Source organism: Nuphar pumila, chromosome 12 (assembly GCF_984573655.1).
Source record: "Nuphar pumila chromosome 12, dmNupPumi1.hap1.1, whole genome shotgun sequence".
Taxonomy (NCBI): Eukaryota; Viridiplantae; Streptophyta; class Magnoliopsida; order Nymphaeales; family Nymphaeaceae; genus Nuphar; species Nuphar pumila.
In genome coordinates this window covers 16892433-16920356 of record NC_143260.1, presented here as the reverse complement: position 1 = coordinate 16920356, position 27924 = coordinate 16892433, and the positions used below count along the sequence as shown (strand labels likewise).

General features: G+C 35.1%; 2 protein-coding genes across 2 annotated transcripts in view; both read left to right on the top strand.

The window, feature by feature from the left end:
- Nucleotides 1–23544, top strand: part of LOC149820148 (polyadenylate-binding protein-interacting protein 9-like) — a 47902-nt gene extending 24358 nt beyond the window's left edge. Inside the window, exons 9-10 of the mRNA XM_089982590.1 lie at nt 22962–23023; nt 23103–23544. Of these exons, the coding sequence (XP_089838716.1) occupies nt 22962–23023; nt 23103–23166 (126 nt within the window). The 3' untranslated portion in view covers nt 23167–23544. The remainder of the gene's footprint in view (nt 1–22961; nt 23024–23102) is intronic.
- Nucleotides 23545–26429: 2885 nt separating this feature from the next.
- On the top strand, nt 26430–27002 carry LOC149820147 (uncharacterized). Its single transcript, XM_089981750.1, has 2 exons — nt 26430–26807; nt 26901–27002. Exons 1-2 carry the CDS (start codon nt 26430–26432, stop codon nt 27000–27002), a joined length of 480 nt encoding a protein of 159 aa, XP_089837876.1.
- The last annotated feature ends 922 nt before the right edge of the window (nt 27003–27924 follow it).

The window sequence follows — 27924 nt, the reverse complement described above, 5'->3', positions numbered from 1 at the left end:
TCTGACTTTATATCGTTCTAAGGAACCATCACTTTTTGTCTTGACTTTATAAACCCAACGACATCCAGCTTTTTTATTTGGAGGAAGTTGAACTATTTCCCAAGTTTTAGCCTTATTTAAAACATCTAGTTCAACTTTCATTGCTTCAACCCAAATGAGATATATTTTTTGCTTGATTATAATGATATGGCTCATAGTATGAATGCAAAGCTATTAGACAAGTTCTATAATTAGGTGAACAAGATTCATATGAGACAAACCTATTAGGAGGAATTGATTCTCTAGAGGATCGCCTAAGGGAAGTCTCTTCTAGAGGTTCATTAAGCCACAAGAATTTTTCTAAAGCACTAATAGGTTGTTCTTGTTCACGCTGGGTGTAAACTTGGAGATTGTCACCATTAGTTGGTGATACTTCAATGTTACGAGAATCATCACTATTTTGTGTATTTTCTAAGATTTCCAGATGACTTAAAGAGTCATCATTTGTATCATCTAAAGGTCATTGAGAAACATATATTCAATTTCATTTGGATTATCTAATATTTTAAAACCGTTTTCATCTTCTAAAAATGTCACATCCTTGGAGATGTATAGCTTATTGTTTTTTTGGTCAAAACATCTATAACCCTTTTGATTTTCACCATATCCTAAAAATACACATTCAATTGCTTTTGGTGATAATTTATCTCTTTTATGTAAAAGAACAAAACATTTACATCCAAAAATATGAAGACGATTGTAATCGGGTGTTATGTTAAAAAGTTTTTCATAAGGAGAGACATTATTTAATTTTGAACATGACATTCTATTGATTAAATAGGTGGAGGTTAACACAGTTTCGGCCCAAAATTTTTTTGGAATATTTTTAGAGATAAGTAATGATCTAGTGGTTTCTAAAATATGTCTATGTTTTCTTTCCGCTAGGCCATTTTGTTGAGGAGTTTTTGGGCATGATCTTTGATGACAAATACCATGTTTTAAATATGATTGAAACTCATTTGATAAGTATTTTCTACCCGAATCGGATCAAAGAATGGATATGCGACTTTGAAATTGACTTTGAACTTTTGCACAAAATTCTTTAAAAAAGTTGAAAACTTCCGATTTAAGATTAAGAAAATAGATCCATACATATCTAGTATAATCATTGATAAAGGTAACATAATATGAATAACCACCTTAAGATAGAACCAGAGATGGTCCTCATACATCGGAATGCATTAATTCAAACGGTCTTGTTGATACAAAGGCTCTAGTAGGAAAATGAATAGACTTCATTTTTTCAAAAATGCAATCTTTGCAATTGCTATCTTTTTCTTTACAAAATTTGTTTCCAAAAGGAAAAAGATACATTTTAGAGTAACTTGGATGTCCAAGTCTTTTATGCCAAGTCTCAATACTTTTATCTTGGACATAAGTACAAAAAGAAGTATTAGGGAGTGTTAAGTGATCCATAAATAAAAATCTCCCTTTCTATGGCCTTGCCCAATCCATTTTCCGGACCGAAGATTCTGCACAAAGCACCTTTGAGATGAGAAAGATATTTCACATCCATGGTCGGCAATTTTGGAAACAGAGAAAAGGTTAAGATTTAGTTTAGGAACTATTCTTACTTTTGGAACAAAGAAATTTTGAATATTTTTTGGATTAACAGTCCCAATACCATTTATTTTGAGAAAGGTTCCATCGGCTGTAGAGACACAAGATATTTTTGAATTGGTGCACACGTTGGTTAATGCATTTTCATGGGGAGTCATGTGAAAAGAAGCTTAGGAATCTAAAATCCAAGAATACGTACCGGGGGATGATGAGGAGGCAATAACGGCACCGGAGGTGGCCTTTAAAAGTTGTTGGAGAGGCATGAAAATTTGACCAAGAGTATCCTTGAGATCCCCATTTTTTCCTTCATCTTCTTTAGAGGATTCCTCAACGGAAGCCACCTTCGGCTTGAAAGTCCCATTAAGCTTTGGGCAAACGGGTTTGATATGTCTCGGCTCATAACAATGATGACATATAATCATCTTCCTTCCACCACTCACTTGTTTACCAAAATGAGGTGGCTTGTATGTTTTAACATGGTTGTCGGGTTTAGACACGGTAAGAACTTCATCCATACTTTTACTCATGCCATGCCTAGTCTCTTCTTGAGTAATTTCAGCAATAGCATCCTCTAATGGAGGAATAGTGGATCTATGGAGGAGAGAAGCTCTAACTTGTTCAAATTCGGGACGAAGCCCAAATAAAAATTAAAACAATCTATCTTATTCCATTTGCTTTTGTGTAAGTTCCATATCCTCCATAGTCACCCATTTAGGCTCTAAGAAAGCCAATTCATCTTAGAAAGAGTTTAGAGCACTATAATAATCTTGTATGCTCATATCCCCTTGTTTTGTGGTTCTCATTTTTTCTTGCAAAAAGTAAGCTCTTGCAAGATCTTTTTGGGTATACATACCCTTCATAAAAAACCAAGGTTCATTGGCTCGGCGAAATTTGGCAATATTAGCATATACCTTAAGTTCAACATTATTCATAAACCATGCTAGGATTTTTGCATGGTTACTCTCCCAATCTTCCACTTGACATTGATGATCTTCTATTACTTTGAGGCGAGCATCACCCTTAAGAGCTTTTTCTGGATCTCCTTTCATCTTTGTGAACTTTAGTTGGGGTTCCGGAATGGTCCCCATTATATAACCCCAAAGCTTCTTTCCTTTGAGATTATTTTCCATTGCGGATGGCCACATCATGTAATTTTTTTCATTGCGCTTGAATGATAGGTCGATCTTGGCCTCCATTGCTTTGGTACGAAGATGCAAACAAGAGGAAGTAGAGAGAGACAAGATTTTCACCTTGAAGAATTAAATGACTTTGATACCATGTAATGAAGTATGCAGAAGAATCAATAATGCAAATGCATTCACAATGTCCAACAAATGGACTTAGCACAAGAGAATAAATCCACTAAAGGGACAATATGAAAGGCCTTGCAACAAGGCTACACATAAAATAAATACTTCATTTATTGGAGAGGAGCTCTCAAAAAGCATTGAAGGATACAAGGGGATGCACCCCCTATTTATACACAAGGAGGCACTCAAGGGGCTCCCAACGACTCTATGGTGGGGCCCCTTAAGTGGCTCAAAAAAAGGATTTTAAAAATTAAAAAAAAGAAAGGAAATACAAAAAAACAAAAAGAATAAAAACAAGTACCCCTATCGGGTACTTGTGAAAAGACCATAATACCCCTATCAGGTATTATGGTGTAAATACATATATATTGTTACAATTGTTTTAACAAATAAATATCCTCTAGGAGAATAAGCAACTTCAATGCCTAAAAAATATCTCAACAAGCCTAAATCAGTCATTTCAAAATGAGATTTAAGAAGTGTTTTGATCGTTTCAACTCTATGTTTATCGCTTCTGGTAATGATCATATCATCCACATAGAGAAGAAGCCCAATGATCCCTACATCAGAATTCTTAATAAACAAAACAATGTCAGTTAAACAGAATTGAAAACCAATATCAATTATAACACGACTAAACCTATCATACCAAGTTTTCGGTGCTTGTTTAAGTTCATAAAGAGCTTTTTCTAAGCGAAGAACTTTACCTTTAGGAATACTTAGACCAGGAGGGGGTTTATTGTATACTTTTTCAACTAGCTTTCCATTTAAAAAAGCATTTTTAACATCCATTTGAAAAATAAACTATTTTTTGATAGAAGCTAAGACAATTAAGGTTTGGACAGTTGTCATATGAGCCACTAGAGCAAAGGTTTCTTTATAATCAATCCCGTATTCTTGGGCATAACATTTGGCTACTAATCAGGCTTTATATTTTTCAAGAGTACCATCACTCTTGGTTTTAATTTTATAAACCCATCGACATTGTATAATTTTCTTCCTTGGAGGAAGATCTTGAATAGTCCATGTAGAAGCCTTTTCAAGTGCATCTAATTCAACTTTCATGGCTTCTATCCATTTGATATCATTTTTTGCTTGAAAATATGTGGATGGTTCTTCATATGAGTGAATTAATGCAATAACTGCCCTATATGTGGGTGAGAAGGACTCGTATGTTACAAACTTTCCTGGAGTCCTCGAGACTCGGGTTGATTTCCTAGTTGGAATGTTAGAATATTTTTCAAGTGCACATGGAGGATTAGACTCTTGTCGCCTGGAATATTGAATACTAGTATCCCTATGAACTTCTTCATTTTCAACATTATGATTAAGATCAATAATTTTTTGATCATCGTCAAAGTTACATTCAAGGTCATATTCATCAGATGTTGATGTTAGATCTAGCAAAAAGGAGTAGTCAGTTACGTCTTTTAATTTTCTAAAATCAAAGAATCTCTCCTTTTCAAGAAAGGAAACATTTCTAGACACATATAGTCTATTATTTTTGAAGTCAAAACATCTATAACCTTTTTGATTTTCAGCATATCCTAAAAAGGCACAGAGAATCGCACGAGGAGAAAGTATCATTTTTGTCAATAAATATGAAACATTTGCACCCAAATATTAGTCTGAAGAAATGTTCATAAGTTTTTCAATGAGAGAGATATTTTGTAACGAAGAAGATGACATCCTATTAATGAGATAGGTGGCAGTTAAGTCAACTTCTGCCCAAAAGTCTTTTGGGACTTGATTTGTTATTAATAAAGTCCTAATAGTTTCTATAATATGACAATGTTTTCGTTCCACCAGTCCATTTTGTTGAGGTGTATAAGGACAAGATCTTTGATGTGTGATGCCATGTAATTTAAGATAATTTTGAAAATTTATGGATAAAAACTCTCCTCCTGAATTTGTGCGAAAAATAGCAATATCATTTTGAAACTTGTTTTTAACTATATTATGAAAAGTTTGAAAGTATGAAAATACTTCAGACTTATGTTGAAAAAGTAAATCTACGTATGTCGGGAGAAATCATCGACAAAAATAACATAGTAAATAAATCCTCCTTTAGAAATTATTGGTGCAGTAGCCCAAACATCCGAGTGTATTAATTCAAGTGGTCTTGAAGATAAAGAAGGTTCTGTTCTAAAATGGTAATCTTTTCATTTTGCTGAGAATACAATCTTTACAATCAAATGATTAAGAGTTATAAAATTTCGCTAGATTTGAAAAATGTTGGATTTTGGCTATATGCGAATGACCAAGTCTCTTATGCCACAGTTCCAACTCTATTTTTTGAATATTATAACAAAAAGCTTTCTTCGGCATTTTCAAAAAATCCATGTAATAGAGTCCTTCTCTATGGCCTTCCCCAATCAGCTTGCTTGACTAACGATTCTGTACCCAACAACCATGAGAAGAAAATGAAATATTACACCCATAATCAGAAATTTGAGATACAGATAAAAGATTTAAATTTAATTTGGAAACATGTCTAATTTCTGAAATAGAAAATTTCTTTGTTTTATAATTTTTTTTAAAATTTCTTATTCCTTCTATTTCAAGAGAAGTCCCATCAACAGTAAAGACCTTTGACACACTTATTTTATTTTTAACACATTTGGATAGACTTTGATTATTTGGGGTCATATGAAAAGATGCACCAGAGTCAAGGAGCCAAGAAATTTTACCTGGATTAGAAAAAGATGAGTCTGCTGTGCCGGTTGAAGCTTCAGATGAGGAAGAGACACTTTTGATGTGAGGCTGAAGAATCTCCATTAGTTGGGCTAGAGAAACTTGTGCATCCTGATGTTTTCTTCGATCCAACAATTGCAACTCTTTTTTCTCTCAACTCCTTAAGTTTGGGACATTGTGGTCTGTAGTGTTCCGGTTCATGACAGTGATGACAAATAACTTTCTTCTTATCATAGTCATCATTTTGTCGGTTAAAGTGAGGAGGCCTATATGATCGAACTTGATTTCCTGGTCTAGACACGACTAAAACGGAATCATCTTTAATTTTTGAAGAACCTTTCCGGAGACGATTTTCTTCCATTGTTAACTCTTCAATAATTTCAACAATAGAAGGAATTTTCCCCGGTGAAGGAGGGACGATTTAGTGTTTTCAAATTCCGGCCTTAATCCAGTGATAAACTGGTAAAAATGTTCAGCATCGAGTTGTTTCTGACGAAACTCGATGTCTTCGGCACAATGTCACTTTGGTTCTAAAAGGGAAAGTTCTTCCCAAAGTTCGGACAACCCATTGTAATATTCACGAATAGTTTTGTCTCCTTGTGTCATCATTCGAACTTTTTCTTGGAGGTTATGCAATATCTTTGAGGGAATGCATATTCTTAAGGTATTCCCATGCCTTATCGACATGATCAAATTTGGCAAGACTTGAGCATTTTTTAATGTCAACGTTATTGATAAGTCATGACATTATCTTCGCATGAGATATTCTCCATTTTTTTCATTTCTTCTCGCATGAGGCAAGAACCTTGATTTTCTCTTCTTTCGATAGAGGGACCTCTTTATCTTCCTCCTTTTTAGTAAGAGATAGCGAACCATCCACAATCCCCCCATAGGCCTTTTCCCCATATATGGTGCTTCATGATTGAAGCCCATGTTACATAGTTCGTATCGCGTAGTTTCATAGGCATGATGGTGACTTTATCATTGTCATCCATTGATTACAAGGCGAGAAGGAATAGGGATAGAAGAGAAACAAGAAGAGAAATGAAAAAGAAAGAAAACTACAATACAACAAGATGCCAAATCTTTCTCAATGAAGTGATAAAACACTTCTCTTCAAGTGGCGAACACTTTTGCAAACGGGTATGGAAACCAAGGCAACTTTTCTTCAAGATCTAGTACTTCCGCGGCTCTGATACCATAAAATGAAATAGGGAGTAGGGATCTTCGAAACACAAGCTTAGATTCACAAGGGAAAGTGTCAAGAATGACACTAAAGCATAACCCTTAAAAATGGTAAAACTGGAAACAAAATAACAATAAAAAGGTATTCTTTATTGATATGAAAAACCAATTGCTTAAGAAGCATTGGAATAGAATACAAGAGGGACTGCACCCCTTTAAATACACAGCTGAAAGAGGAGGACTCAATAGAGCTGTTGGACACAGTCCAACGACTCTAAATAGAGTCGTTGGACTGTGTCCAACAACTCTATTCTGGATAGGACTTGACTAGCAACTACCATTCTAGTTCAAATTGAACTAGATGACATAAAGACAAAAAATAAAAATAAAGAAAAAAAGTTACAGAAAAGAAAGAAATGAAAAATATGTTTATATACATCATAATATAATAATATTATTATATATATATGTACAATTTTACATTTTAACAGAAAACCAGTCGAAAATACAAACTAGGTCATCTAGAATCTCAAAACCCCTTGGGAAATTTGTGTATTATGACTCTTTTTCACCTAACTACCAAGCCTATTTTGCATTAATACATTCCTATATAGAACCCTCGACCTATGCTCAAGCAAAAGAACTCTTTGAATGGGTAAAAGCCATGAAGGTAGAGCTAGAAGCTTTAAAAAGAGACAATACTTGAACTATTCAAGACATTCCTCAAAGAAAGAAACCTATAGGTTGTAGATGGGTGTATAAGGTAAAAACCAAGAGTGATGATATCGGAGTTACCAAAAGCTTCTTAGATAGGTGAGAAACTCGCTTCCTAAAAACTCATTTTAGAAGCTCGATACTCCTCGTGTTCGAAACTTTATGAGAACCTCGATTCCCCCATGCTTCTATGTTTTTTACATGCTTCATCTATTCTTCTTATATATGTTCTCTTACTCAACTTTTCATGTTTTTTGTGTTTTCTCCCACTCTTCTCACTCACTTCCATGTGCTTTATTTAAATTGGTAGTCATCATTTTTAGATTTTGTTAAAAATTTAATTCTTACACTAAAAAAACATGAAATTTAATCACTTTTATTTTAGTTTTTATTTGTGTTTCATTTTTATTCCCATTCAATTTTTATATTTCTTTTTTTATTCCTCGCTACTCGCTTTCTATACATTTTAAAATGCATTGCTTCTCGCTTCTGCTTTCCATATCGTTTCTCGCTTTCGCTTCCTAGTCTGACAACCTTGGATGATACTCTTAAAATATACAAAGCCAAATTAGTTTTCAAGGGATACTCCCAAGAATATGACATAGAATGTGAAGAAATCTTTGCCCCAGTAGCTAGGATGATAACAGTTAGGACCTCAGTAGCCCTAACCTCTGTTAGGAGATGACTTATACATCAGATAGATATTAAGAATGCATTTTTTAATGAAAACCTAGTTGAAGAAGTTTATATAGAAGCGCCATTTGGTGTAACTATTCCTAAAAAAAACTCTTCGTTTGGACAAAGTCTTTTATGGTATTAAACAAGCACTGAAAGCTTGGTATGACAAGTTTAGTCAAGTTATGCTTGACATTAGATTTTGATCTTGTTTGACTGACACAACATTGTTTGTTAAGATTTCTGATGCATGTATTATTGTTCTTCTACTCTATATGGACGACGTGATTATCACAGGAGGGGACAAACAGAGAGTTGAAAACATTAAGAAACTCTTCAAGAAACATTTTGAAATGATTGATTTGGGTTTTTTAAATTTTTTCTAAGAATTGAAGTTGCTTATTCTCCTAGAAGGTATCTATTGTCTCACTCTAAATTTGCTCTTGACATCGTTTTCAAGTCTAAAATCACAGATGATAAGAAGGCTGACACTTTCGAGTTTTTTAATACTAAAATGAAAATTGATGATAGAGAACCATTTGAAAATCTAACTCCTTACAGACAGCTTATCAATGTACTTTCTTTTCTTTCAATTACGAGACTTGATATAACACATGTTGTTCACACAACCAATCAATTTCAGTATACTGAGCTATTTTGCGTATTATTAGATATATTAAGATTTCTATTTATCATGGCTTTTCTTGTCTACATGCTAAATTTAATTGCTTATACTGATGTTGACCAAGGAGGTGATCTTAATAAGACACTCAACTACGGTTTTTTGTCTTTTTAGGTGAATCGTTGATTTCATGGCGGTGCAAGAATCAACAAAAGGTCTCTCTCTCTCTATAACACGCAAAATTTTTAACTCGAAAAAAAATCACGATTTTTTTTTCTTTTAAAATAAGCGAAATCAATATTTTTTCTTTGGGTTAAACATTCTAGGTGGGTTACAGAACAATCATCATAACTGAATTAAAATGTGAATAACATTAATTATTAAAATTTAATTCAGTTCTAATAATTTAAAATTCGTATTAGTATTTTCAATCCAAACAGAGACTTGAAAACATTAAGAAACTACTCAAGAAACATTTTGAAATGTCTGATTTGGGTTTTTTAAAATATTTTCTAGGAATTGAAGTTGCTTATTTTTCTAAAGGGCATCTATTGTCTTAGTCTAAATTTGCTATTGATATTATTTTCAGGTTTGGAATTACAGATGATAAGAAGGATGACACTTCTAAGGTTGTTAATACTCAGATGAAAATTGATGATGGAGAACCACTTGAAAATCTAACTCCTTACAGACAGCTTATCGAAGCACTTTCTTATCTTTCAATTACGAGACTTGATATAACACATGCTATTCACATAGTCAGTCAATTTCAGTATGCTGAGCTATTTTGCGTATTATTAGATATATTAAGACTTCTATTTATCATGGCTTTTCTTGTTTGCTTCTTTCACATTAAATTTAATTGCTTATATTGATGCTAACTAAGAAGGTGATCTTAATAATAGACACTCAACCATAAATTTTTGTCTTTTTAGGTGAGTCGTTGATTTCATGGCGGTGCAAAAAGCAACAAAAAGTCTGTCGCCCTCTAACACTAAAATTTTAACTCAAAAAAAATTCATGATTTTTTTTCTTTTAAAATTAGCGAAAACAACCTTTTTTCTTTGGCTTAGTTGTTAAAAACTGTGCCAAGGCTTATGGGTCTACGCGGTAGTGTCAGAATTCAATGTTCCAGCCCACGTCTTCACTATCTGCCGAAAGAGGAGATGACAGGAGGCAAAGGGGCTGCCCAGAAAAGGTCATATCTTGACCTAGAGAAACTTTGTTAATGTACAATGACTCACAATTACAATGGACGATAATGTCCCTGATTATAAATACAAACTACACAAAAAGTGCACATGTGCAAAATCGAAATACTAACACGTGATGGATAAATACTAAAACACATGATATGGATATGGACCAGGCATAGACCCAGAACCAAATCACGTCTTCTTTAACAGCCTCCCTCAAGTTGTTCATGATTACGAATCATGGACAACTTGCCTTTTAAGAGCCAAAAATTATATTTGGTCAGCCCTTTTGTAAACATATCGGCCACTTGATCTTCAGTGCGAACATAGTATGGCTCAATTTCTTTCTCCTCAACCTTTTGCCTGACAAAATGTTAATCTATTTTGATATGTTTAGTGCAACTATGATGAATGAGATTACAAGAAATATTTATCGCACTTTGATTATCACACAATAATAACGATTTTGAAATAGATTCTCCCAATTCTGTTAGCAAGTGTCTAACCCACGTAGCTTCTGCTGAGGCCGCTGCCATGGAACGATATTAAGCCTCATTGCTAGATTTGGCAACAACTTTCTGTTTTCTACTACTCCAAGACACAATGTTGCTGCCAAGAAATATACAATAGCCTAAAACTGGCCTTCTCTCATCTGGATCTCCTGCCCAGTCTGCATCTGTATAGATAAAAATTTTATGAGCCCCATTATCTATAAGATTCCTCTTATAGACAAGTCCATCGCTCACTGTACCCTTTAAGTATCACAATATCTGTTTAACTGCATCCATGTGCCCAGTTCGAGGTTCATGCATAAATTGAGACAGACAATGTCAGGTCTAGTGAAGGTAAGATACTGGTGCATTCCGATTATACTTCGGTATCTGGTGGGATCATCATATAAGTCTCCATCGTGGGAACTCAACTTTTGCTGTAAAACGCTCGGAGTAGCTAAAGGCTTGCTATCTTTCATTCTGGCTCTACTTAACAAGTCAAGAGTATATTTATGTTGTGTTAGGGTCAACACATTGTCTTTCCTGTCAACTTCTATTCCAAGAAAATATCTCAGTTCACCAAGATCCTTCATTTTAAAATTTTGACTTAATAATTCCTTGACTTTCTGGATATGACTGCAAGAGTTACCCGTGATAATTATGTCATCTACATAAATCAATAAGAATGTGATTGTATGCTCGTCTCTGAAGATAAAGAGTGAGTGATCAAGAGTGCATCTGCAGAAACCAAGATTTTGAACCTTAAGAGAAAAACTATCAAACCAAGACCGTGATGATTGCTTTAAACCATAAAGAGCTCTTTTCAATTTGCAGACATACGCCTTAGGATCTCCTTCCTCATATCCAGGTGGTTGTTTCATATAAACTTCTTCTTTAAGGGCCCCATGAAGAAAAGCATTCTTCACATCCATCTGGCTCAATGTCCATTGGTGATGAACAACTAGAGATAATATGATACAAATTGTCCCCATCTTGACTACAAGACTAAAAGTCTCATCATAATCATGACCATATTCTTGAGTGAAGCCACGTGCAACAAGTCTTGTTTTGTGTCGTTCAATGCTCCCATCAGGTTTATACTTTGATCTTATAAACCCACTTAGACCTTACGATATTTCTATCATTGGGTCTGTAAACAACGTTCCATGTTTGACATTCATGTAACACTTCTATTTCTTCATTCATTGCCTCTATCCACTTGTGTGACTTGACTGCTTGATAGAAGGTAGTAGATAGAAGGTAGTAGGTTCATCTTGTTTTTCGACCTGTGATAGAAATAACTGAAAATCCGGAGTGAAATTATCATAACTAACCCATCTCTGAATTGGATGCCGAATTCTTTCATATTTTCTGACAAAAGAATGATTTTCAGGTTCATCAACAGTCCCATTAGTAATGGTGGGAGTAGTTTTTGCTGCTCTTCTCATATAGACTGGTCCTGAAAACTTCTCAATCTCCTTGGACGGAAAGTTGTCAATCTCAATTTGAGTTGTGTAAGAGGTTTCATCCTGTACAAGAAAGGGCATGGGAGCAACACTGTAGTCAGATGAACACTCTCCATTGGTGTTAGCAAACAACTCGACATTTAACCATGGAGTATAAACTTCAACACTATGACGCGTATTTTGTAAAAGATGCCCATCTTCAAAATTCTGCTCATCGAAAACCACATTTCTGGAGATCTTAATACGCTTGGTCAGAGGCTCGTAGCAACGATATCCCTTATAATTGTCCGCATATCCCACAAATATGCACTTAGAAGCTTTATCCTGAAACTTATTTCTTAATGATTTGTCAATGTGCATATAACAAATACAGCCAAAAAATCGTAAATTATCATAATCTGGATGCTGCCCAAAAAGAAATAAGGTGATTTATTTGCTAAAATGACCATCGGCAGCCGATTTATAATATAAACCGCCGAGTGAAAAGCTTCTGTCCATAACTCAATAGGAATATGACTATCATGCAACATGCTCATCGCACTCTCAACAACGTGGCGGTGTTTTCGTTCAGCGACACCATTCTGTTGTGGTGTGTGTGAGCAGGAAACTCTGCGACTTATACCATTGTTTCAAAGAAAAGCAATAAAGTCATTTGAAGAGTATTCACCACCCCCATCACACTGAAAATTCATAATATTTGACGAAAAGTGAGTTTTGACAAAGGCATGAAACATTCTGAACAATTTAAGGACTTCAGATTTTTGTTTCATGAAATATGTCCAGGTATAGCGAGAATAACTATCAATGAAAACAACATAGTATCGACTACTGGAAAATGAACAAGTAGGTGCAGGACCCCATACATCAAAGTAGATAATCTCAAAAGGTCTTGAAGCTCTTTTATTAATTGAATTGAAAGAAAAAACATGACTCTTGCACAATTGACAACTTGTACATTGCTCATTGCCAAAAGTAGGACTCAAACTAGATGAAGAGATAAGATTATCTCTTACAAGCTTTTCAACAAAAGAGAAACTACATTGACCAAGTGGACTATGCCAAACATTTGACTTATTACTTTTAGACAGACTAAGAAGACATTTAGAAGATGATTCATTAGACTTCAAAGAAGGCTTCAAGACGACAGGAGCAGAAACACGAACAAAAGGATCTTCTTTGAAGATGTACATATTTCCTCGTCGCTCCCCTTTAACGAACGTCTCCCTCGTTTGAAGGTCCTTGACATACACATAAGAGAGAGTAAATTCGACAGAAGAATGTGTATCATCAACAAGTTTGGAGACATAAATAATGTTCTTTTTTATATTAGGAGCATGTAGAACATTGGACAACTTTATGGATGAATTTAAGAAGGGTATTATGGCATTTACAGTGTGAGAAATGGAATGATGAGTTCCATCTCCAGTGACAATACTGCCATTATCGAAATAAGGAGATAAGTTTGAGAGTTTACCTGCATCTCCCGTGACATGGGTGGTTGCTCCAGAGTCTATATACCATACTCCCTGGTGAAAGGGCTGCCAACAAAAGTTGTTGCATATCTCCACTAGATTTACTCTCATTAGTCTGCTTGTTTGACTGAATAATATAATTCTTGCCTTTGTTATGAGGGTTGAACCAATAGTCAGCTTTAATGTGCCCCCTTTTATTACAGAGGAAGCATGTGAGAATATTTCTTGGAGTTCCTACATGAGCATTAGGAGGCATGTTTGGGGTAGGAAGCAACCCACATCTTCTTTGTCCACCATAACGTCCTCGAGCTCTACCTCCGCGATGATTATTTCCTCCACCACGACCTTGTCCATAAAACAATCCAGTAGCCAAAACATTTTGGGAGTCAAGTTGTTCACCATCTCCATCAGAAAGATTCTTCAAACTAATCTCATAATGTAAAAGTTTAGCTCGTAAGTCTTCAAAACTGGGTAAAACAGGCAAGCATGTGAGAGACGTGACAAGAACATGATAATCTGCTCCCAATCCTCTTAAAACTTGTTGCACCTTATCTCTCTCTGTGATCGCACATCCAACAAGAGCCAATTGATCTGTGATAGTTTTTACCTTGTTCAGGTAATCCATAACAGACATAATGCCCTTCTTTAGTGATTGAAATTCTCGCTTGAGATACAAAACTTTTGCTTCCGATATTTGAGAATAGGTTTGAGCCAACATATTTCATAGTTCAACGGCTGAACAATCATCTGGTATTGCAATCAGTATTCTTGGGATAAAGTAGAAGTGATGTATGCGACTAGTGCTTGGTCTCTTTTCATCCAAAATGTGAAGTCAGGTTTTTGAATAATCCGAGATGAGACAACCCCTTTATCATCCTGTATTTCCTGCGTGATAAATTGAAGTGAGGCTGGAGTTGATCCATCTAAGTGCCCAGAAAGGTCTTGGCTTCGTATGAAGGGAATTATTTGCCTTTTCCAGGTCAAGAAATTGGAATGGTTGAGTTTTTCAGAAACAAGTTGACTCAGAAAGCTAGAGGAAAGACCCGAATGATTAGAGGACGAATCCATATCTTTCAATTATGGATTGAAAAAGAAGAGGAACTTTCAGATGGGGAAACTTTCAGATGTCTTTAATTTCGGACCCTGTGTTGCACACCTTTTTTTTTGGCAAAGTGATTTGGTTACTGGTTATGTACCAAAACCGCAACACAGTTTATGAAGATCCAATATATCAGCACAGGTCAACAAAGAAAATTCCACCCAACAGAAATAATATGAATAGTCAAGATTGTTTACGTAGGAAACTATTAAACAAGATAAGAAATATAAATAAAGAAATAATGAATGATAAGTAAAAGATGATTATGAAAGATGAACAAATCAGATTTAACGTGATCTGATTTTAGATGTACCTTTAGACAGAGAGAATAATGAGATAACAGTAATCAACACCAGATCTGACGTGATCTGTTCTTTAGACAGAAGTCAACACGTCAGATCAGACCTATTCTTTAGACAGAAAAAGGCACCAGAGAAAACAACACCAGATCTGACGTGATCAGAGGCAACACGTTAGATTAGAATTGTTCTTTAGACAGAAAAAGGCACCCGAGAAATAACACCAGATCTGACGTGATCAAAGGCAGCACGTCAGATCTGTTCTTTAGAGAGAAAACAACACCAGAGAAAACATCACCAGACCTGACGTGATCAGAGGCATCACGTTAGATCTGTCCTTAAAGAAAAAGAATAAATAATAAGTAGATTAGAAGGGACCCAGATCTGAATGGAAATCAGATCTGTCGTGAAACAGAAAATGAGAGCAGGAATAAAAGAAAGGAAGAATAAAGAATAGAAAGGAAACCTTCAATGGGCCTGCTCTGATACCATGTTAGAATTCAGTGTTCCAGCCCACGTCTTCACTATCTACAGAGAGAGGAGATGACAGGAGGCAAAGGGGCTGCGCAGAAAAGGTCATATCTTGACCTAGAGAAACTTTGTTAATATACAGTGACTCACAATTACAATAGACGATAATGTCCCTGATTATAAATACAAACTACACAAAAAGTGCACATGTGCAAAATAGAAATACTAACACGTGATATGGATAAATACTATAACACATGATATGGATCTGGACCAGGCGTAGATCCAGAACCAAATCACGTCTTCTTTAACAGGTAGGGCCCTATTTTTTACTTAAGTTGTGCATGCCTAAGCCGTAGGGACATAGTTGTCATATTTTTTAAAATTTTTTTCTATTTTTTCTTTCTTTTTTTCTTTTTCTTCTTCCTCCAGCCTCAAAATCTTTTTTTTATTCTCTCATTTTATTCTTTTGTTTTTTTTACCCTATTCTTTTCTTCTTCCTCCTTTCACCCCTCCGCTTAGTTGTCAAAGGCAGAGCCTAGGCACCGCCTAGGCGGCCTAGCCGAGGTAGTCTCTCTGTCTGATGCATAGTTGCATACACATATATATGTTTTTTGTGTAATTATATATAATTATATATATATATTAACATATCATAAACATATATTATAAATTTATAATATTATATGTTTATATTATATATATAATTATATATATATATATACATATGTGTGTACTTAATTCATATATAATCTTTAAGCGTATGAGTTATCTATTTGACTGTTTTATGTAATATAATTGCTTTACAATATTCGACAACATATTATTTGTCAGTTGCTTATTGTTGATTGATTTTATATTGTATATATGTTATTAATTTTAGTAGTTTGTTTACACATTTTATATATATATATATATATATATATATATATATATATATATATATATATATTATTTTTATTTGGGGTACCACCTAGTCCGCCTAGACCTCGCCTAGTCTTTTTAGGGGCTCACCGCCTAGGCTCCGCCTAGCGCCTTTGACAACTAAGTTGTTTGGGTTAAACATTTTAGGCATGTTACAGAACGAGCAATCATCATATCTGAATTAAAATGCGAATAACATTCACTATTAAAATTTAATTTAGTTTTAATAATTTAAAATTTATACTTGAGTATTTTCAATCCAAAATAACTATAAATGTTTTTTCAAAACTATCTTCGGGAAATGAAAAGACTGGCTCTCGACGCCGTCTCAGCATCCCGCATCTGCTCTGCAGCTATACATCATACTTCACCTGAAAACCTATAAAACGGGTCGATGTAAACCAAATCAATATACATGAACATATTTCAATAAATTCACACTTTAATTCAAGTAAGGATCCATTTCAGGTATGCATAACAAGAATATCATTCAGAAATAATTAACAATCTTATGCATGAACAGGTAAATAATGTATGAACTTATCAATGAAGAACCTATAGCCTTTTCATGCATAAGTGACTTTAATTTTCTTTATTTAAGTTTTTTTTATACGTGATGCATGCCATGCTTAAATAAATGTATAAACATTTAGGGTTGTCACTTCTTAGCCCTGTGGGTACTACACAAGCTTAATCTGGATCAGGACCACGACTTAAGAGGGGTATATTCAAATAAGTTGTGTCTTAACCCTAGTCAGACCTTTCACTAGTCTTGAGAGAAGGATGACCTAGTCGGGAGAGAACTCCCAACACCTCCAACCTGATGCATCAAACTTCACTCATAAGTTCCTTGACCTACCACTCTGTAGCTAATGTGGAGGCTTTCTCTATCTCCATGGTTGGGGATGAGTAACTTTCTGTGCTAAAAAAAAACTTGTTCCACAGAGCCGAAAGTACCGCTTACCCTTTCATTGTAAACATCAATAGAATTAATGTTTACATATTCTTTTAATTACATTAATTCTATTGCTCTTCATGCACACACATAATGAATCTAACTCAAAGATTCATGCCTCCATTTTGGGCACTTTGATGCATGATTCAATGCCAATATCACTTTCATGCCATTTATGCCAATTGTAACACATTCACATTCATTTACACATTCATTCATAGGCATTGAATATGATTCATACCATGCATATACACAATGTTGTATGCTACACACACTTTAATGCATATGTATTGAAATTCATTGCAAACATTCATTCAGTGGCATCCGATAACAATTCATCCGATGGCATGCGATAACAATTCATCCGATGTCATGTTCAGTAAACTTTAAAACAGGCATTTACGTAACATTACCTGTTACAAATGCATATTAATTTATCACTTAAAACCACGTATAAACATTAGAGGTTCATTATTTGCTTAACCTAACCGGCCCGTATTCGGTTCGGGACCTAGTTAGGCAAGATTTGCCCTGCTGTTACAGCAATCACCGTTCTGTATATAGACTGAGACCATGACTCATTTTTCTTACACGCATATTTTCGCCAACTTTTATACGCCGCAAAAACTCTTTTGGACGAGAGAGATATGAGCATTTTACCAGGTAGTGGTCAGCAGCCAAACACAATGATAATTTTCCTCAAGCAAGTAGCAATTAAACCATATCATGTATGTTTCTTTTTTTTTCAGTTACAACCCACATATCAGGGATTTCACAACTGATGCCATTACCACATATGAATCAACTTAAAATGTACAACAGCTTAGAAAGAAAAATACATGAATAAAAATTTTCACGAATGCGAAAATAAGCAATCACAATATTGAAAATCTAAAGATTTCACAACACCGAAAGGAAATTCAGTTTAAACATATCTAACATATTTGGATTTATGTTGAACCAACGTCATGACTGAACCACGAGTGGATTAGTCCTCCATAATAGTTCGAATATGTGTTTTGAATGAACACTCAAAATTGGCATCACCTTTAACATTTTTTTTTGTTTTCGAACTAATCAATCCCAGCCTCTATAGGGGTTGGTCTGGTCTGGTTCATTCCAAAGAAATTCTTAGATCTGATCCACGAATGGATCAGTTCCTTGCATCATACCCGCAACGCACAAAGAGACTCATATACCCATCCCGGCATAGCATACTGGTAGCGATCTCTTTTGTTTAAGCCTCAAGTTGTTGGTTATGGCTCCACTTGATTTGTCATTCAGTTGTTAGATGGCCTAAGGTCAGCTTGTTAGTATTGGTTATTACATTAAGATGGCATGGTCCTTGTATTTTAGATCTTCATTGAAAGGAGTATATATATATATATATATATATATATATATATATATATATATATATATATATATATATATATATATATATATATATATATATATTCAGTAGACTAGTTCGGATTAGGGTAGGACCTTAACAGTTTATCAAATCTAAACAAAGACATCATTTATGTCCAAATATAAGGACACCTAGCACCCATCCTGCATACAGGAATCTACCCGATGGCTACGTGGTCTTTAGCTTAAACATGAATGTCAGTATAGTATATATATATACATATATTGATTCAATCATTCCTTTTTATCAAAATATATTTGCTTCATTGTTCCAATGGCAAGCAATGAGGCTGTGGCCCAGTTAGTGGATACATAGTTGCATTGCCACAGAGACACTGTATCTCCTCTAAATAGATTTACCTACTGAAAGGACAACCGCATGTCTGGTAGAGTCAGACTCATTTTCCAGAGTATCCACAACAGTGTGCAATGCAAACAGCACTCAGTGCAAAGACGGGAGAATCTGTTAAAATGTATATACTTGAAATATGTATATATACAATATATATACATGTATCTATATGTTAATTTAAGGGAAGCTGATTATAAAACTACCTGTATTTGTTTTTTTTTCATCGTTGAACCGGACTCCTGAAACTGGACAGAACTGGTCTGATCTGTTTAAAGATCTCTGTTCCGGTTGATCCAAGAACATCATTTTTTTTACCTTTATAACCTGTAGAATAGACAGATATGCATTAATCAAGAGAAGTAGAGCTTGATGCAGTCAAAGCAGAAGCTATTGACTTTCTCACGTCCATTATTATTTGCATTCAGTTACATCACAAACAAGGACATTCCTTTCAAGCTTGTTTAAAATAACACACACACACCGAACTAATGCATTAATCAAGAGAAGTAGAGCTTGATGCAGTCAAAGCAGAAGCTATTGACTTTCTCACGTCCATTATTATTTGCATTCAGTTACATCACAAACAAGGACATTCCTTTCAAGCTTGTTTAAAATAACACACACACACACCGAACTAATGCACTCCTTTTATGTTGTGTTTCCTGTACAGTACCTAGTTTACATGAATAACTTGGTGCTGACTACTGTTAATAAACTTTGGAGAAATATCATCATAATTTGCAAGCGGTGTTTTAAGAAAATGTCACTCGTATTGAAAGAACCAAACATAAGCAGATAAAGTGTAGGCTGAATCATAAAGAATACATGCAAGGCTATAATCACGTTTATTATATACTTTTTTCCAACGTGTGTTAAATCTTTTTGAAAACCTTACTGAGACCGATCAGTCCCCAGCCCTGGCAGGGACTGATCTAGGTCTGTCCAGATTTTGACCAGCATTGATCCACGTGTGGATCAATGCCCCGAAACGGTTTCGCACACGAAGTATGCTCATGCATACGTGTTCTAGTCTACATGTATGGGATTAGAACCCCTTTACCTTGTAGAAGCCAAAAAGAAAACAAAATTCAAGATGCACGGTTCGGCCAGATCCTTCAGCTAGTCCTCTGACTTCGCAGCTACGGCTCCACTTTAATGGAAGTCACTTCTTTGAGGAAGAGAAAGGAAGGTCTGGACCGAAAATAGAGAGAAGAAGAAGAAGGGAGAAAGAGATGGAATTTAAAGAGAGTAGGGAGAAGGAAAAAACAAAAATAGAAAGGGGGGGCATGAGCCCCTCTTTTTATATGCTTATTTGGGATTTTCCAAATCCCAATAGGCTCTAATTTGTTTCCTTTTCTCTCACTCATTTCCAGCCAAAATCTTTCTAATTTTTCATTCTAAAGAAAATATTCTAAGTCTAAATTAATACTCTGTTTCTATTTTTCTTGTTTTCCATTTCTTTCTTTCTGTTTTTTTTTCATTTGCCTGATTATGGCAAGGTAGGGGACGGTCCTCCCTTATTGCCCATATGGGAGTCCATGATACATGGATTCCTTCTTAATCAAGAGGGCCCACTAAAAGGGACGTCCCATCATGTTTCTAAGTTGCCAATTAAAAATTGCAAGAAACTTTAGCCTCTAAATTCCTAAGCGTTTTTTTTTGGAAACTATAGATTTTTTTCTAAGTTTAAAGCTTTGGAATGTAAAGGTCTAGCCATCAAAGCGGGCCTACTAGGGTGGGATGTCCCACCCTAGGGATGCCTCTTTCCAAAAGAAATAAACTTAGAAAAATATCCAAGTTATATTTCTTTGGCTAAGAGCCAAGTTTTAATTTAGGAAACTTAAAAAATTTTCCTTTGACTTTAGGTTTGAGTGGATTCTTATTAAAATTTCAGAATTTTACAATGTAGGAAGTGCTACATAGGGGGACATCCCATCCTATGGGACTCCTACTTTTTATTAAGTGTGATTAATTTCTAAGTTCCATTCCACTAAATTTCCAATTTAAAATCCTAAATGGATTTCTATTTTGGATTTCGAATCTAATCACGATACAAATCCATTTAGGTAATCCCAACTCTAATCCATATCCAAATTAGACTGCTAAAATTCCAAACCCAAATTCACATTAAATTTAATTCAAATTAAATTAAATTCTACATGTATTTTAAAATCCAATTTAACTTCAAATTTAAATCCAATTTCATCCCTTGATTAAATTTTGACTCTTTTTAATATGCAAATTAAATCACAATTTAGCATTAATTAAGATTCCACATTTCACCTAAATTAAATATAAAAATTCAATTTTTTTATAATACACCCTCAATTCAAATCTGAACTAAATTAAAACTCAAAATTCAACTCGCAATAAACTCCAAAATTAGATCCAAATTAAACCCAACTTAAATCCACATTAAATCCGATTAAAAATCAAAACCCAATTTAAAATGAATTCCCAACTTGAAATTTATTCCAAATCCAAATTGGAGTTCAATTTGCAGTTAAATTTCAACTTATATTTATAACAATATTTTAACATTAAATTCTTATTTATTTCTCATAAAAAATGTCAAAAATTCGTAGGTTTTACACACACACTCTCTCTCTTTTTCTCTTCGACTAAAGTTGAATACCATGCCATGGCTACACCTATGAAAGTGATCTGACTTAGAAGATTGATGACCAATATGATAGTTCAAATAAAGGAGGCTCACAAATGTGTTGTGACAACAAAAGTTTCATTTACATTGCCAGCAATCAGACCTTTCATAAGCGTACCAAACATATTGAGATGAACTGTCATTATGTACGAGAGGAATATCTACATGACACTATCGATCTGCCTTATGTTTCATCAGAGTACCAGTTGGCGGATTTTTTCACCAAACTTCTCGCTACTCCTAGATGTCACTTTCTCTTAGGCAAACTTTCTGTCATCCAGCCGTAAGTTTGAGAGAGTGTTACATTGTATATTTATGTATATATTTTGTATATATATATAACATGTGTATGTATTTATATGTATTATATACATATGTATATGTATTACATATATATGTATATATATTCCTATTTATTATTGTAACTATTTTCTTTTTCTTTTAGTTTGGTTCATTTTGAACTAGACAATAGAGTTGTTGAAACTGTTCCAACATTTCTAAATAGAGCTGTTGGACCAGCTCCAAGAGCTCTATTGAGCTCCCTTGTTATATATAAATAAGGGTGAACCCCCTCTCTCTATGTAATGCTTCTTGCATATGCACCACAATAAAATATTATTATTTTTATGCTCTTATGCACCCTTGTGTGGGTTTCATGAATGTGCTCCTTTGTGGGTTTGTGGGTGAACTCTATAGTGGGTTCCCTTTTTGGTGATTGTTCACATTTGTATCAACTTGGTGGACTTCATTGGTGATATTTGAAAACTTTCATAACTTAACATCAATATTATTTTAATGTGTTAATAGTTTTTAATATTTTTAATAATATTTCAATAAAAGTACCTTTTTATATATTAAAAATATCACATCAAACCCGTGTTAGGTATGGATCATACGTGGATGATGCTTTGTTAATCTTGGAACTTTTTTTCTTCCACTTAAGCGCTCTTTTGCTTGGTCTTGATTTAGAATTCCCCATGAAACATCAGAGTCAAGTTTTTTTTTCCCAACAAGCATGTTTTATGGCATGACTGATGCTGTCCAGAAAGTTAACCTGTTGAATGAAAAGAAGATAATCAGCCTAGACATGAATTTGGTTTATTTTGTGATAACTTAGCTTCAACTGGAAAGTATAAGATTTGTAGTGATATGTTTTTGAATTTATGTATCAAAACGTGTGACTTGATTTATTCTCTACTTGTGTGCACTATTCATCTCTATTGGCTTCCATGACAAACAAATTGCATTATAATAATTTACATTTTTGCAATATGTCAACTCATCATCACTTGTTTCTGTTCCTGTATGTATAGTTGATCAATGGCCAGTGTTGGTGATTTGATTCATTTGGACATGTTTCAGGCACAAAGTGCAATGAATGCACTAAATTGTAGCGGAGTGATATTAGGATCACTTCCAATCAGGTAACATTCCTCTAGAATGCACACTATTTACCGTACATTTTCGTATTCTGCATGGTGATGGGACTCTATCTTGATCCAGAGTGAGTCCTTCAAAGACACCTGTGAGGCCTCGTGTAGCTCGCTCATCAGCGCACTATCAATAGCTAGTTGAGGATGACATTAACAAAATTCTTCATCAGGGATTTTGTTGAAGGTGTTGCTTCTCCAATGTTTAATTAAAACACCATCTTTTTTGGCAGCAGATATTATATTTTCTAGGATAGACTTTTTGCTTTGGTTGGTCTCTCTCTCTCTCATCTTATATATATATATATATATATATATATAAAACACTGTAAGAGATGTTGTATCAGTGATAAACCATGTGTGTTCTACGGTGAATATGAGAAGCTGAGACTGTTTATTTACTTAAAGATGTCATTCTTGCATCTTCATGCTTGTAGCTTTCTCATTTATGAAACTGGACTGTTTACCCTGTAAAAGTGGGGTGGAACTGTTATGACTTGAATCAGCAAAGAAAATTTTTGTAGGTTTTGGTTCTCTTCAGTCCATTGTAAGCTGGAGTTTGGTAACCCAAAATTGTCGCAATGTAGCATTCGCTCGACTAAGTTCTGTTAGAAGAAAAATGAAAGAAAAAAACAAAGAATTACTTGCGCTTTAATTGTTCAATAAACATATAGGCATGCCAATCCGTGAAAGATAAATTTCCACAATCCACTCAAATTTTAGTTATGGTAATGACCTTTTTTGATTCTCAGATATGATCCCCCCTTCCCTTTTTACTCTCCAAAAGTGTGGATCTCAGATCCTCGAATCTTGACATGGCGGCCGCAACACATCAGTGGCCCCATGCCAGCTGAGATCCATGATCTCAGATCCCTGGCTATCAAATGACACTATAGTGTCTTTTGGGCAAATTATTTGAATTTCATGTCACAATCATCTTAATATGGGATCAAGCGACAATGTTTTTTTCTCTGTTTTGCTTGTTCTACTCTGCTTTGCTTGTAGAAGTTTATATGAGGTTGAAGATAGGAAAGGATGTCTTATTATAACTTCTAACACATCCTGTGAATCAGGATTGCACCTGCCATTTGAATCCTTTAACATTTCCATGTTAGTTTTTTAGCCATCATGCAGTCTATTGGAGATCCTTTTTTAACAAGAATACACCATGGTGCCATGTGACATAAAGCGGTAAAACTGACCTAGTGATTCAAAGTTGCTATGCAATGCATATCAATTTATGGTAAAACCAAAACACCACAATTTGTCGCATTCTTGCTTCTAAGATGCCATCTTCTAGTTTATTGTGCTGCATCACCCTGTTAGTTCTTGCCATAACTGTAAGATCACGTATTTTTGGTCCTTAGTCAATGTATGAGTTTTTAAAAAATTCGGCTAAGTCTGGTAGAAAAATCGTTTGAGGTTCGATTTTTAGACCAATGTCTTAGAGTTTAGGTTTGACCCAAGTCTCATCTCCAAGGTCGAGGCGAGCCAATCGAAACGTAGTAAAGAGTTTTAAATTTGACTTTTAACCACAAGCGAAATTCGAGAAAAATTTGAGATAATTTTGGATGAAACTCGGATGTTTATGTGTGTTGTATACCGTTAGATGCATTTCGGAATTTTGAGCGCAACAATACTTTATTTTCTTCGTTTCAGGTTACGATTGGCCCAAAAATCATGTTTTTTTCAAAAAGAGAGTAGTTTGGATCTTGAATCCGAATTTGGATCGGATCTGGATCTAAATTTCATGCCCAACGTATTTAACAACTTTAAATTCAGTTAGGGGCTTTAAAATGGAGTTAAATTTATAGAAAAAGTTTTCCTAGTCAATATGACCAATTTTGGAAGCTTTTAAATATTTAAGAATTAATAAATTTTAAAAAATGAATTATTTAATTTATTAATTTCAGAATAGAGGTTAAGGAGGTTTAGGGTCAAACTTCTTGCCTAACTCAAAAGGAGGCTAGAGGTTTCCAAAAAGAATAAAAAGGTCAAAAAGTCAAACATGGTGGAGTTTTAAAAAAAATTGGAAACTCCCATAGAGAGAGAGTCCCACATTTGGGAACTCTCTCTAGAGAGTTTGCTGGAAATAGGGGGGGGGGGGGGGCAGCCCTTCTCCCTCATCTATTTAAAGAGAAAAAAAAGAAGAAGAAAGGAGAGAAAAGAAAAGAGAGAAAAAAAGGGAGAGAGAAGGAGAAGGAAGGAGGAAGAAGAGAGAGAGGGAAGCCCTTAATCTTCAACCAAGCTCTCCCACCGTTTCTTTCGTATTTTTTCATTCAAGGTACAGTTCTTTTTTTGAATCTAGGTGAGGGATCAAATATCGGTTCGATTCCGTATAGTGTTTTGAGATGAGAATCCATGAGAAAAAAATTCTATATGGCTGTGTCCCCTAAGAAACATGGAGGGCGAACCATGGATCGCTCTCCATGGCCCTATTGCTTGCTTTTTCATCTACTTTCCCCTTTCTTTTTAAGAAAAAAAATTGCTGTATATTAATGGATCTAAAAGAACTGATTTCCTTTTTGCTGAGATCTTAGTTTTTGTTTAAATTAATTTCATTGTTTCAACTTGGGCATCGTGTTCTTGGATTGGAATCACGTTCTTGGCATGGATTCACGTTCTTGGATTAGATTCACGTCAGGGGCGTAAATCTTTAGTCGTGTTTCTTTACTGAAAAGGGTTCACGCTGATTTTAGTTCCATCGATTGGTGGGTGAACGTGTACCTAAGTCAGACTACCATTACACAGTCCAAATCGTTTTATGTTTAGGATTTAAACTGGGTATACCTGTCATGTGGGGCTGCATGTTTCTTTTTGTTTTCTTGGGCTGAGATCATGCTGGACTGATAAACTATAATCTGTGTCTCTCCTGAATAAAGTTTCACGCTGAGTGAAGCTTGATTCAGGTGGATCGACATTTATGATCATAAACAAGACTGTTTTTACACATTCAGAAGTGACACCAAGGTTGGGATTAAACCTGTGCATCTGTACTAAAAATTGACTTTTCTTTCCAGATATAAGAAAAAGGGAAATTTGAATAGCCCTAACAAAAAAAATGATCGGAAAAAGCTTTGCTAGGTATCAAAGTTTGGAGAGCCTAACCGATCTCTATGTAGATGAGGTGGTCAGACTTCATGGAGTGTCACGTTCGATAGTATTCGATCGAGATCTGCATTTCACGTCTCAATTCTAGCACCAACTTTAGAAGGCTTTAGGCACTACATTGAAGTTTAGTACTGCGTTCCACCCATAAACGGATGTACAGTCGGAGCGTATGATCTAGACGCTCGAGGATATGCCGAGAGTATGTGCCTTAGATTGGGTAGGCGACTGAGACAAGCATGTGAAGCATGCAGAGTTTTTATACAACAATAGCTTTCATGCCAGTATTGACATGGCCCCGTATGATGCTTTGTACGATCGACCATATAGATCTTTCGTGTGCTGGAATGAGGTCGGAGTGAGAGCAGTGGAGTCTCCAGAAATCATCCAGCACTATGCAGATCAGGTGCATTTAATCAAGAAGAGGTTGATTGCAACTCAAAGTAGGCAGAAGAGCTATGTCGATCAACAACGTAGAGAACTCAGTTTTGATGTAGGCGACCACATGTTTGTTTGGGTATCACCTACGAGGAGTGTTTTTCGGTTTGAGAAGAAAGGAAAGTTGAGTCCTAGGTATGTTGGACCCTTCAAAGTCCTTGGACGAGTCAGGGAGACTGCATACCGGGTAGCACTTCCTCCTCAGTTTTCGCAGATTCATGATGTGTTCCATGTCTGTATGTTAAGGAAGTATGTACCTGATCCCTCACATGTGATTCACTATGAAGTGATCGAGGTATAACCTGACTTGACTACTGATGAAAAGCCAGTGGAGATTGTAGATCGTCAAGAAAAGGCGCTGCGTAATAAGACGATCTTGTTCATTAAAGTTCATTGGCAGCATCACGGGTTGGATGAATGCACTTGAGAACCTAAGGTGGATATGCGTCAACACTACTCATATTTGTTTGGTACGTTTAAATTTTGAGGACGAAATTCTTTTAAGGGGTTAGGGATGTAAGATCACGTATTTTTTGTCCTTAGGCAATGTATGAGTCTTTAAAAATTCGGCTGTCTGATAGAAAAATCGTTTGAGGTTCGATTCTTAGACCAATGTCTTAGAGTTGGGTTTGACCCAAGTCTCATCGACAAGGTCTTGGCGAGCCAATCAAAATGTAGTAAAGAGCTTTAAATTCAACCTTTAATCACGAGAAATTCAAGGAAAATTCAGGATAATTTTGGATGAAATTTGGAGGTTTATATGTGTGTTTCATATTGTTGGATGCGTTTCAGAATTTTGAGCGCAATGGTACTTTATTTTCCTCATTTTGGGCTACAGTTGGCCTAAAAACAACATTTTTTCAAAAAGAGAGCAGTTTGGATCTTGGATTCGAATTAGGATCGGATCAAGATCCAAATTCCATGCCCAACGTATTTAACAACTTTAAATTCAGTTAGGGGCTTTAAATGGAGTTAAATTTATAGAAAAAGTCTTCCTGGTCAATATGACCAATTTTGAAGCTTTTAAATATTTAAGAATTAATAAATTCAAAAAAATGAATTATTTAATTTATTAATTTCAGAATAGAGGTTAAGGAGGTTTAGGGTTAAACTTCTTGCCTAACTCAAAAGGAGGCTAGAGGTTTCCAAAAAGAATAAAAAGGTCAAAAAGTCAAACATGGTGGAGTTTTAAAAAAAATTGAAAACTCCCATAGAGAGAGAGTCCCACATTTGGGAACTCTCTCTAGAGAGTTTGTAGGAAATAGGGGGGGGCAACCCTTCTCCCTCATTTATTTAAAGAGAAAAAAAAGAGAAGAAGAAAGGAGAGAAAGAAAGGGAGAGAGAAAGAG

Excerpts from the sequence above, each read along its gene's own strand:
- LOC149820147 (XM_089981750.1), top strand. The coding sequence starts at position 26,430 with ATGGCCCCGTATGATGCTTTGTACGATCGACCATATAGATCTTTCGTG. Across the intron at positions 26,808-26,900 it reads AGATTCATGATGTGTTCCAT|CCAGTGGAGATTGTAGATCG; the intron begins GTCTGTATGTTA and ends ACTGATGAAAAG.